The sequence below is a fragment of the Pelophylax lessonae genome (genome assembly GCF_965119305.1).
Source record: "Pelophylax lessonae genome assembly, chromosome: 4".
Taxonomy (NCBI): Eukaryota; Metazoa; Chordata; class Amphibia; order Anura; family Ranidae; genus Pelophylax; species Pelophylax lessonae.
In genome coordinates this window covers 660,072,423-660,085,628 of record NC_138771.1, presented here as the reverse complement: position 1 = coordinate 660,085,628, position 13,206 = coordinate 660,072,423, and the positions used below count along the sequence as shown (strand labels likewise).

General features: G+C 45.5%; 1 protein-coding gene across 2 annotated transcripts in view; it reads left to right on the top strand.

Moving 5' to 3' along the window:
- The window catches only part of LOC309554845 (hepatic lectin-like), a gene marked incomplete at its 5' end in the record, with an annotated part of 41,639 nt that overhangs the window by 22,446 nt on the left and 5,987 nt on the right, over positions 1 to 13,206 (top strand). For both annotated transcript variants that reach the window (XM_082256566.1, XM_082256567.1), the window contains 2 exons: positions 366 to 428; positions 12,582 to 12,733. In XM_082256566.1, coding sequence (XP_082112692.1) covers positions 366 to 428; positions 12,582 to 12,733 — 215 coding nt within the window. The remainder of the gene's footprint in view (positions 1 to 365; positions 429 to 12,581; positions 12,734 to 13,206) is intronic.

Below are 13,206 nucleotides of genomic sequence, written 5' to 3'. Positions count from 1 at the left end.
CCTGTACATACTGCCCACCGTCATACCTCCACACTCCTCTCCTGTACATACTGCCCACTGTCATACCCTCCACACTCCTCTCCTGTACATACTGTCCACTGGCATACCCTCCACACTCCTCTCCTGTACATACTGCCCACCGTCATACCTCCACACTCCTCTCCTGTACATACTGCTCACTGTCATACCCTCCACACTCCTCTCCTGTACATACTGTCCACTGGCATACCCTCCACACTCCTCTCCTGTACATACCGCCCACTGTCATACCCTCCACAATCCACTACTGGTCATAAAGTAAAAGAAATGTTTTGAATGTGGTATGAAATCGTTAAAGATTTGTGTTTCCTTTCCTCTTTTTATAGCCTCCAGCATGACCTATAAAATAATGGCAATCGATTCTACAATTAATTTTATTTTTGTAAATGGTAAGTTGAATTTCTAAAACAAATACATTTTAGTTCCCCTAATGCCCCCCTCTCAAATGTCCTGGTTGAGTAGCACATTCCTTATTCTTGGATTCTCAAAGGGGACAGAAAGCAGTATATATTTATTGTTTGTTTTTAAAGATATATAAAGTAGATCTAAATCCCAAAGAAGAGGGTTCTGGAGAGTTAACTATGTTTTATCTGTCTATGGTGGTCAGTCATGCCCTCGAGTTAACTGGTGCAGTCAGGTGTACAATGTTACAATGTCTTAATGTTGCACAGTGTCCTTTAGGTTGGCATGTGAGGTAATGGTAACTGATCAGGAAGAGTTACCTTTTTTCTGCCATTTTTACAAAGTTATTGCCCCCTACAAGTCATACCATATAAAATGAGCTCAACCAATATTGTATACAGTAGATCAGTTCCTGGGGAAATACTGCATGTAGTAACAGTGACTCTGCCTCCTTGGGGAGGGTGGTGGGAACCCAGTCAGGGTTTCCAGTGGCATCTGGAACCTGGAGGCCATTGTGGACTTACAAGTACTGCCTTTATAGATTACTGCCAAATCATGGACTCTAAAGGGACTTATGTTGCCATTTGTGGGTATAATGCCTAGTAGAGATCGACCGATTATATAGCCGATATATCGAGGGGCTGATATGCACTTTGCCCGATATATGGGAATCGGCCTTTTGATTTACCGACATGGCCGATATTTCGGGAAAGTGCTTGTACCAGGGTGATGCCTGCAGCTAGAGGCATCACCCCGGTACCGGTGTCCATAGCTGACGGTCGGCTGTCTTCTAATGACAACCGATGCACCTGAGAAGCAGCTCGGCTGTCATTCCAAGGAGCGGGAGGGGACGTCTCCCCCCCTCCCGCCGTCTTCCTGTCCCATCGGGAGACCTGGGCATCCTACCTTCACCGCCGCCGTCTGACCGGGTCTCCATCTGCACCGCAGCCTCTTACTGGGTCTCCATTTCTTTGAATTCGGCACCGCCAAGTACCCGGAAGTGATGTCATGACATGACATCACTTCCGGGTATTGGCGGCGCCAAATTAAAAAAACATACAGCATTCAAAACAGTCAAACTTGGCGTTTTGAAAGCTTTAAAGTGCAGAGGAGGGGTTTGGGGCCTTTTAGATCCCCAGTTCCCTCCACCACAGTACCTGTAGACATTTAAAAAAAAAAAAAATTGTAATGTCCGAAAATATTTAGGCTGCATTGCCAATGCTAGGGTTAACTGTATTTGTATAATTTGGCAGCACTGGTGGGCACAGATTTGCAGGAATGGTTGGTACAGATTTGTAGCACTGGTGGGACTGCACTGATAATTAGGGCACTAATAATCAGTGCCTTGATTATCAGTGTAGATGTTCCTTTTAGAGAAGACGGTTATCGGCTCTTTTCTCCAATTCTCACGCTGTCAGCATTAGGAAAGGAGGGCCGATAACCTGTGATCACAGAATGCGGTGCCCGCGCCCAGCAACGAGTGCGATCACGGGAAGCCGCCATATGAAGGTGTCCCAGAACTACAGGATCGCGCTGTAGCCATCATTTAGCTATAGCGTGGTTGACAAGTGATTACTGTAATGCTGATTTCACACAACTGCGAACTCCTGCCTAGTGTTTAGGCATCAGCGAGTGCAGTGTCTTAGTATCCCCACTAGGGCGCCTCAAACAATTTAGACACGCTACTTCAAAGTAGGGATCGAGCGATATCGTTTTTTCATTGCCGATGCCGATATTTTGGTCATCGCGTATCGGTATGAGCCGATATGGGCCGATATTTTCGTACATTTAAAAAAATTTTTTTTTTACTTGACTCTTGACTCTTGTGGAGGGATCTGGGGGTCCCCTCCTCTGCACTTAAAAGCATTCAAAAACGCCACGTTTTTTTTTTTTAAATCTGGCGCCAGTACCCGGAAGTGATTTCATGACATCACTTTCATGTTTTTGCCGAATGCGGCTTTGATCGGGTCTTCGGCAGCCGTGCAGGCTGGTTACTCGGGTCTCCCGGTGGGACGGGAGACCCAGGCGAGCCGCGCAAGGCGGCGGGAGGGGGGGGGGGACATCCCCTCCCGCTCCTTGTACTATCAGCTGAGTGGCTTCTCAGCTGCATCGGTTGTCATTACAAGACAGCCGACCGTTGGCTATGGACGCCGGTACCGGGGTGATGCCTCTAGCTGCAGGTATCACTCTGGTGCAACCTTGGTGGCTTATTCTGATATATCGGGGAAAGTGCATATCGGCCCTCGAAAAATCGGCTTTGCCGATAATCGGTTGATCCCTACTTCAAAGTATCTTTATATAAAGGAATAAAATAAATTGTTTTGCAAAAGTCTTGTGTTTGGAATATGTGTGAAATGTTCATTTCTCTTTGTTGCATTTTGGGGGAATGTAATATTCCTTAAATTTCGATCCAAAGAGAAAATAGCTGTAAGGACATCCAACCAGAAGAGGTAAAGACCTTTGGACTGTGAAAATACTGTAGCCTAACACAAAAGGCTATTCGACCAGAAGGGAAAAAATTATGAGGAAGACCTTTGCACTGTGTTTAAAGTTTACTGTAGAGAGCAGGGGTGTCAAATTAAATTTCATTGTGGGCCACATCAGCATTATGGTTGCCCTCAAAGGGCCGGTTGTATCTGTAAGACTAGATGTCCAGAGCACCCCACTCCCCCTTACATCAGATGTCAAGAGCCCCCCCACCATCAAAAGTCCACCAACTTTCCTTACATCAAGGTGCACACCCTTTACCCTGTGCTGTTGACTGGAAGAAGCTAGGGGGTGAAGCTAGGAAGCAGAAAGTGCAGGGTCTGGAGGAGGAACAAACGAGGACTGGAGTTTGCTGAATGCTAAGCCCAGGGGAGGCAGAGATGAGGTGGTTTTGCAGCTGAACAGAGGTACAGATTCTGTATGAGAAGTTCTATTCTCCTCTCTGATGCCCACTGCTGACAAGATGGGGACAGAGATGAGGGGGGTAGCTGCAGGAGAGTTGTAAGGGCCACATGAAATGGCCTGAAGGGCTGCATTCGGCCCTCTGACCTTGTGTTTAACACACATGGCATAGAGAGTCCTATGCTCTCTACCAATGAGCTGTGGGTTAGTCCCATATTTGGCCATAGACTATGTACGAACATGTCCATATTTGGTCAATGATGTCAACCAAGAGGCCCGATCCCTTTGTTAACATGTCAACAGGGACGGGGAGCTGTCATTTGTGATAATTAGTTGACAGGAGAGGATTGTGGCCCAATGGGTGTCATTCATCGTAATTAACGTTGATCTGCACCACTAGTTGATGTGATTGACAAAGGATTTACATTGTGGGACATTAATTTTTTTTTTTTTTCAATGGATATGTTTACATTTTTAGAAGAAATAATAAATGCACAAATTTTTTGCAGAAGCCTGGAAAGCATTGCACCCGTGATCAGTGGATCAGGGGTGCAATGTCAGGCTTCTGCAGACAAGCCTTGCAGCCAGGGCTGAAATTGGGGGGGGGTTGGTCATGTGCTCCAGATGCCTTATTGAGATGGGTGCCATCGGCACTTGTAGACAGTGGCATACAAAGGATGGGGGTGCAATCTGCACGAGTGCAGACTCACTAGGGATGTCACCGGCTGCCTGACATTTTTTTGTGTTACACAACGCTGCCCCGCACAGCTGTGGCACCCCAAGGGAATCTGCACCTGATGCTCAGTTTGAGCCTCCTCCCTTGCTCTTCTCATATGATAAAACCAAGAGGACTTCCCATGGAGCTCTGGCATCTGATGTTTGAGTGGAGGGAGCTGACCGGGACAAGGGTAGAGCAGTAAAGTTATGTGCTTTGGCTGCTCAGTTTTTCTATTGAACTTTAATGGCATCCCAGTCTTAGTCCGTAGGGTTCAATATTGAGTTAGCCAACCCTTTGCAGCTATAACAGCTTCAACTCTTTGGTGAAGGCTGTCCACAAGGTTTAGGAGTGTGTCTATGGGAATGTTTGACCATTCTTCCAAAAATTTCTGAGGTCAGGCACTGATGTTGGGCAAGAAGGCCTGACTCGTAGTCTCCACTCTAATTGATCCCAAAGGTGCTCTATCGGGTTTAGGCCAGGACTCTATACAGGCCAATCACGTTCCTCCACCCCAAACTCGCTCATCCATGTCTTTATGGATCTTGCTTTGTGCACTGATGAGAAGCCATGTTGGAACAGGAAGGGGCCATCCCCAAACTGTTCGCACAAAGTTGGGAGCGTGAAATTTTAAAAAATGTCTTGGTATTCTGACGCCTTATAAGTTTCCTTCACTGGAACTAAGGGGCCAAGCCCAACCCCTGAAAAACAACCCCATACCATAATCCCCCCTCCAGCAAATGATTTGGACTAGTGCACAAAGCAAGGTCCATAAAGACAAGGATGAGTGAGTTTGGACTGGTGGAACTTGACTGGCCTGCACAAAGTCCTGACCTTAACCTGATAGAACACCTTTGGGATGAATTAGAGCGGAGACTGTGAGCCAGGCCTTCTCGTCCAACATCAGCACCTGACCTCACAACTGCGCTTCTGGAAGAATGGTCAAACATTCCCATAGACACACCCCCAAACCTTGTGGACGGCCTTTCCAGAAAAGTTAAAGCTTTTAAAGCTGCAAAGGGTGGGCCAACTCAATATTGAACCCTACAGACCAAGACTGGGATGCCATTACATTTCATGTGTGTGTAAAGGCAGGCGTCCCGATACTTTGATAATATAGTGTATTTCTCTGCATCTGTATCCATCTCAGAAACCCATAGAAGTGCTTGCAGCAGCTGCACAGACACATTTACGTGTCAAAATTTCACATGCGAGCAGGTGCAGGTCCATGGATCTGAATATGAACCATCTATGTTTAGATCTGTGCACCCACTTTTACTGCCTGCACACAGCTCCAAGGTGTATGTAGACATAGCATAACGAGACTCAGCACAGAGGACCCGTCTCTGAACCTGTCTAAATGAGCCCTTAGGGGAACTTATTAAAAATAAAGCAGAATGTGGAGCAGCAATGCATGGTCATAGCTTTCATTTTGAAAGCCTAACTGAACAAGCTGAAGAAGATAGAAGCTGATTGGTTTTCAAGTCTACACTAGGTTGGCCAGACAGGAATGTGGCGCTTCTTTGATTTTATACATGCATTGCTTTGGAGGAGCACTTTTGGCAGCCTGCACCTTTCTTCCTGGTGACTGTGGGAGTTTGGCTTTCCCAGCTTGAGCGGCGTTTATAATTTTGCACCAAGGTCACATGTTCCAAAAGGGGAACTCATCCTTTAATAAAGGACTTGTTAAAAAGTGTGCGTGTTTATTTAAAGTTTACTGAATGAGTAGAGGTAACTCATGTACTGCTTACTCATTTTCTTCCAGACTGTACTAAAACCCTCACATACAGATGCTAATAAGTCCCCTGCCAGAAGAACCCCAAAAAACTGGGCCAGGGTTGTGGGGAAGAGGCCCTAATTCTCATCAACATGGCTACCATGTGCTTTACCAAGTGAGCTGCCCCTAGAAAGGCACTTCCCCATGTTGAGGGCATATGACCTGGTATGGTTCAGGAGGAAATGAAATGCATACTCATGTCTTGCCCGCAGACCCCCATAAACACTGGGACAGGGTTGTGAGGAAGAGGCCCTTGTTCTCATCAACATGCATGCTTTGCCAAGAGAGTTTCCCCCCAGAAAGGTTCCCCTTGCTCGCTAGCTTCCACTCTCCCTACACTCCTCTGCTACTAGTGAGTCAGCTTGCAGATCACAACGTCTGATGGTTCGCTCAACCAAGGCTCCGGGATCCGAACTACAGCTATGGGCCGTTCGGAATCCATTAGAACAATCACCAGGCAGGCTGTATGTAAGTTCAAACAGGAAGACATTTATTGGAAGTACATAACACACTTTTATACAGAATTTTGAACATCCCGCCCTCAACAACCGCTTTCCTATTGGTCATTTGTAAAGTGCATGTAGTCCTCCTTCAGGTCCTCCTTAGCCATGCAAATGAGGACTTGAAAATGAGTCAGCAGGGATTGGTCTGATAGCTTGATTAGAAGGACTGTTATGTGTAATGAGACAGAAGCCCCCAGGGGGCAATCAATGTACCCAATAGCCAGACACAGAACAATGGGAGGTCATTAGCACTTAACAATGAGACAGGGCAATCCACATTCCCTCCAAATACACAAACAAAAGGAAAACCTTGCTGACATTGAAAGATATGTAATATACACAGCATTAAGGAATCACGTATTTCATGGCAAATGGGAATAAATCTTAATATTTCTATATGGAGATATTGCTGACAAATATGAAGCAATCCAAACCATTACTTATCTGTCTTTAAATTCCAGTGACGGTGAATACTGTCACAGGCACTTCCCTATGTTGAGGGCATATGACCTGGTATGGTTCAGGAGGAAAGGAAATGCATACTCATGTCATGCCCGCAGACCCCCACAAACACTGGGCCACGGTTGTGAGGAAGAGGCCCTTGTTCTCATCAACATGGATACTTTGCCAAGAGAGTTTCCCCCAGAAAGGTTCTCCCCTATGTTGAGGGCATGTAAACTGGTATGGTTCAGGAGGAAGGGGATGCATTGCCATCTCAACCCTTTTCAATTAGCCAAGCTGCATGCTTGTATAGGGTCTGGTATGGATTTTTGGAGGTAACCCCAAGCTTTTTATGTTTTTTTGTGGGATCCGCCTTAAAATGCATACTGGACCTAAAGGAACTTGTATAAATGTTGGTGGGGAACTTCATGCCCTCCTTTTTTTTTTTTTATACTGTCCCTGTCCCTTTTTATGTAGTCACCTATCAGCTAGAAATTACCAGTTTATGGCTGAACATGAAAGGGAGGAGGACTCACTGGTTGTTAGGATGCCAATGGATGTGGGCTCCCTAACAACCAGGAAACTGTCACATTTAGCAGCAGTAATAATACCGCTGCTAAATCTTTCATGTTTTGCTGTAGCTGGAGGTTCGGCTCGGCTAAACACAGATTAGTTTGGCTGTTTGTAAAACACCCTCAAACAAAGCATGAGCCTGCAACTCATCCTTAGAGAGCACAGGACTCTCCATACACTTTGTGCAGAGTGCTGAGTTCTTCCTCATACTATTTCCTCTTATGGCAGAATGTTTATAGCCTATAGTTGTAGTTTATTTCCTCTTTTGATCAAATGTTCTTTAGAGAGGTATTAAACCTGTGGGAAGGTGCAGTGTGGTGCAGCGGAAGTAAACACTCAGAGTTCATTTGTAGAGAACAGAACTAATATTATTGACAAAGTCCAATAATTCACAACAAGCCTGGCGGGAAGGTGCCTGACCAGGAACAAGTACAGATTGTAAAAGCAGTATGTAGCAGAGCAGGTCTCACATGTGCCGACAATGTGTGTCTTGCGGGGCGTGTAGGGGTAGTAGGCAAGGGATGGTGGACCTTTCCTCCATGTTTCCCGACAACTCGTTGGTTCTTGTCACATGTGAGGACTACCCCCAGGGTGGATTCTTTCGACTATGCCAGGCGATGTCAGGGGTCACTCATGCTAGCACAGGGGTGTGCTCACCAATGCCCAGGGCCAGGCTGAGGCCACAGAAATGTGAAGAAGCAAAATGAACGCAGTACCCCAACTTAGTGATGTCTGTAATGTTGTTTACGGAGTTCTCCAGGAGATGTTATCCCTTGTCCTACACACTTGTACAGGTGTATGTGTTGCATTAGAAGGGGCATGCAGAGCCTATGCCCACTCCACCAGTCAGTGTACCTGGTACAGTCAGAACGGGGTCCCGCCGAGCACTTAGCATGGACATCACACATGCTCTCACTTAACTCTTGCCTTATGTACCCAGTGACCAGGCCATAGATCTCCTTAACGCTGTTCCACTCCCAGTGACTGAGGAAAACAGACAGTTAGGAAGGGAGTCAGAGCATTGAGCCCTGTCGCTACTGGGGGACCCGTCACCTAGCCAGGCACCATGCCAACAACTGGTTGCTGTTTCTTTCTGTGGTTATCCACAGCAACTTCTTCTCTCATAGGCTAACTTTGCGTAGCAGTGATGTTTCACAGTGTTGTATCGCGATCATGTTTTTTAGGGGTTTTATTCAATATGTGCAAAGAGAGATCACACAAGTACATAGAAGTACAAAATTAATTAAATGTAATGACAGGTACAGATAAAGAAAATATGACAAGAATACTTAACTAAAGATGCTGCTTTACCACAGGGTCCCCCATAAAAGCGTGGCCCGGTAATCAGGCCAGGCGCTTGCATGATGCAGATCTGGAGACAAGACTAAATGTCCAAGTGATAACTATAGTATATAGAATTGTGTGTAAGGTATGGAATTGTGTGTAAGGTAGGGACAACCCCCAAGCCAACTCCCTTTGTAAGCAACAATATGACCGTTTAAGGACTTGGTTAGTTTGTAATCACGCATACCTCTGGTATGAGTAAGCAGACTTTGTCCTTGTATAGCCCCTTAGCCAAGGCTTGGAGACATAGAATTTATTAGTAAGCTACAATATTAATAAGGAAATAAGGAAATATGTAATATGCAATTTCCCCATTACACACACTCCAATGTGCTATTTCAGACCCTGGTTCCTTGGAGAGATCCCAGGACCCCACATGCACCGTAACTTCAGATCAGACCATGAGCAGTTGAAGCAACTTTACTGAACGTTTGGCAGAACAAGTATAACATGCAGTAACGTCTTTTCCATAACTGAACTCAACTGTGGTTGCCCCAAGTCTCTTGGAGGAAAGTCCAAACTTGACAGTGCTCTAACAGAGAAGTCCATGTTCCAGGCTTCTTCCAGTGAATCAGCAGCGTTCTAGAAGAGACCATAGGTCCCAACAAGTCTTCAGTGTAGGTTCCACATGCGTTTCCCCAAGTGTTCCTCGGAGGCCCCCAAGGATCCGGACCTCTTCATTTTTATAGAACACAGGAGGGAAGCTGGAAAGCAAAATATTTATTCTTCCTCCCTGACTTGGGCAGCCAGATGCTTACTAAATACACACAGTAGGCAACCTGCCCACAGGCGGAATGTGGTCTGGCCGGTCTGTACCAAAATGGGGAGGTTTCCAGGAAGGCTAGCATGTTCCTGCCCTTTCCCTACTCATCTGGAACCTCTCAACCTCTAATCACTGTCCCTGTCAGACGGGTGACCTGTTCCTACGCTACTCACATGCAAAATGCACGCCAAACCATGGAGCCAGTGCCTTAAATAGGCTTTGTCTGAACCAAGATGGCTGCCAGAGTTGGCAGCATCCAATCACACAGCTTCCCCAGTTACCCAGGAAACCATACAGGAACTAAGTTCCTCTTGACTTCCCCTCCAACGGCAATGCTGCTGTGGTCAAGCACCACCTACAGTAGAGAAAATAGACTGCATCTGCCTACAAATTAAAAACCAAAAATGTAATGTATTACAGATGCTGTCCTCGGCTTTACAACACAGTACAGAGCAAAATGAAAAATGCAATGAATGTAATTAAAGCATAACTGGAAAAAGTTCAAACAACATGTTCTGCAGGAAGCTGGCGGTGGTTAGACCACAAAGGGCGACCCTCTGGGGAGTCAGGTTGCAGGTAATCATCTTTTGGTGTGACTCCGCAGTCTTAGGTGGATGGGGACCAACCGGCCTTTCCATACTTCCATCGCTTGGGACTAAGACTGAATCCTCAGTTGTATCTAGATGGTCTGTGGAGCTTGCAGGGGTTGTTGAACTGTCTGTTGTTGCTGCACTGGGGCTTTCTACTGCAAACTCAGGAGGGGCTGGAGGCTCAAACAGGAGAGAAGGCAGATACCACTCTGCGGGAACCTCATGCATTGGTGGTATGTCCACAGGGTCAAACTCTTCCCAGCTCCAGCTGGTCTGATGGCACAGTCACCATTTAGCACATAAGGCCTTTCCAGGTTTCAATAGAGATGTCTCTTGACAGGATTGGGTCCTTCTGAGACCATGTCACATATTTGAGTTGGAGGGAAAGGGCTGTCGCTCCACCTGATAGGGTGTACGTTCCCACTTGGGCTCTAGCTTAATGCCTCACTCATTTTCGGTATTTTTTACCAACATTCGGTCCCCTGGTTGCAACCGCTGAAAAAAGAGCTACTCTCTAACTCTAAACTGGTAACCGTTAAAAGATTTTTAAAGCGTCGCCTATGGAGATTTTTATTGACCGTAATTTGTCGCCATTCCGCGGGTGTGCGCAATTTTAAACCGTAACATGTTGGGTATCTATTTATTCGATGTGACATCATCTTTCACAATATACAAAAAAAACAAGGGCTAACTTTACCGTTTAGTTTTTTTTTTTTTTTTTAAATGCAGTGAAATGTAATTTTTCCAAAAAAATGGTCTTTGAAAGACCGCTGCGCAAATACCGCATGCCGAAAAATATTGCAATGACCGCCATTTTATTCTTCAGAGTCTTTGATAAAAAAAGATATATATATATATATATATATATATATATATATATATATACTGTATATATATATATATATATATAATACAATTTTGGGGGGTTCTAAGTAGTTTTCTAACAAAAATACTAATTTTAATTTGTGAACAAAATGTGTCAAAAATGGGCTCGGTCCTTAAGTGGTTAATTACACAGGTTCTGAGGCTGATTAAGGTGGTAATTAAACTCACTTAGTGCCTTATCTGCATTAAATTGACCCCAGAACCTGTGTAATTTTTGTGTTCGGTTTTAAAGGGATCAGGTAGAAACCTTAGTGCCCCCACTCTGGATGAAGGAACACATTCTGGGTGTAGGGGGAGTGTGAGATGGACTAGCAGATTTAAATACACTATCAAACTGAAGCCAAACTCCAGCTCACATTTTATAAGCAGTTACAGAAAACAGTTGTTTTTCCTTTTTGGATAAAGTGACATAAATATAAGATGACCATTTGTCAGTACCTCTGTCAGTGGTAAATGGTGTGTTTCATCTATGTACTGTAACTGATAAAACAACAGACTGTCTGGCTAAATCACCAATCAATCAGGCGGCACTACTGGGCACTGATGAGACAGCACTGAAGGGCATTGATGAGGTGGCACTGGTGAGGAGGCACTTATATGCAGCACTGATGAGCACTGATAGGAGGCACTGATAGGTGGCACTGCTAGGCACTGATGAGGCGGCACTGCTGGGCACTGATGAGAAGGCACTGAAGGACACTGATGAGGTGGCACTGGTGAGAACACACTAATATGCAACACTAATGGACACTTATATTCAGCACTAATGAGTATAGGTGGCACTGATGGGCACTGATGAGGCAGCACTGCTGGGCACTGATGAGATGGCACTGAAGAGCACTGATGAGGTGTCACTGGTCAGGGGGCACTAATATGCAGCACTGAGGGGCACTTATATGCAGCACTGATAGGTGGCACTGATGGGTACTGATAGCTGGCACTTATGGGCAATGATAGGAGGCATGGATATGTGGCACTGATGGACAGCACTGATGGGCATCACTGATGAGCAGGCACTGATGGGCACTGAAAGGCAGCACTGACTTGCATCGCTGATGGGCACAGACTGGCCTCACTGATGGGCACTGTTGGGACTGCACTGATGGTCAGTGCCCTGACTATCTGTGCAGGCCTGCCCTGTGAGGAAATGGCGCTGATTGGCTCTCCTCGCACTCTTTCAGTGTGAGGTGAGGAGAGCCGGTAAACAGCATTTCCTTGTTTATATGTGATCAGCTGTGATTGGACACACTGATCACATGGGTTACGGGCCCTTAACCCATGTGATCAGTGTGTCCAATCACAGCTCTTGTGGTGTGTCTCGTCATCAGCTCTTTACCGAGATTGGGGTCGCGCCGTGTCCCAGTGACAGCGCGCTTATGATCACCGTGCTGCACGCCCCCGCGGGACTGGGGCCACGTCATATGATGTCATCCCGTAACAATGAAGCATCCTGCCCGCCGTCAGCGGGTCGGAGGTAGTTAGGAAACATTTTTTCTGTTAATTTACACAATACATAATGTGAACAATTATTTTCAAGCAAGAAAAGAGCCCCATTAATCCGAGGTGTGACCACTTCGGTAGATGTTTTTGATATTTTGGAGGATTTGGTCCACTTGGGATGGTGTTCAGTAGGAGTCTCACCATCTTCTCTCTTCCTCAGGCACTGCTGGTTTACTGTGCGGTAAAGACTGGACGTTCTATAAACTCTCATGTTACTACAAGTCTACAATTAAAATGTCATGGGATTCCGCCAAAGAAGACTGTGAGGAAAGGGAGTCCCACTTGGCCATCATTAATGGGGATGTTGAGATGGTAAGAGTTCCAGGGCCCTCAAACGTGTCTTTAGAACTTGTGTTACCCTCTCAGCCTGGTCCTTCTCCCAATCTTTATCCTCCACTTCAGATATTGATTTCCTCATATATGGCAGATTTCTCTATCAAAGAATTATTAATAATATAATGTAGTTCATCGGTTGCTATTAATCTCTCCCAATGGTGTTCTATAAAAGTTACACTCTATCGTCAAAAGTATTGGGACGCCTGCCTTTACACACACATGAACTTTAATGGCATCCCAGTCTTAGTCCGAAGGGTTCAATATTGAATTGGCCCACTTTTTTTTTTTTTTTAATCAAAACTTTTTTATTGACAAGGATTCTAAATTACCTTACAGCCCAATAATATGGTATACAGATCAATCAGAACATAATTATTGCACATACTAATACATGTACAGGTCCTTCCCCCCCATGGAGACGTCTAAGACCATTCATCTCCCCATTTCTA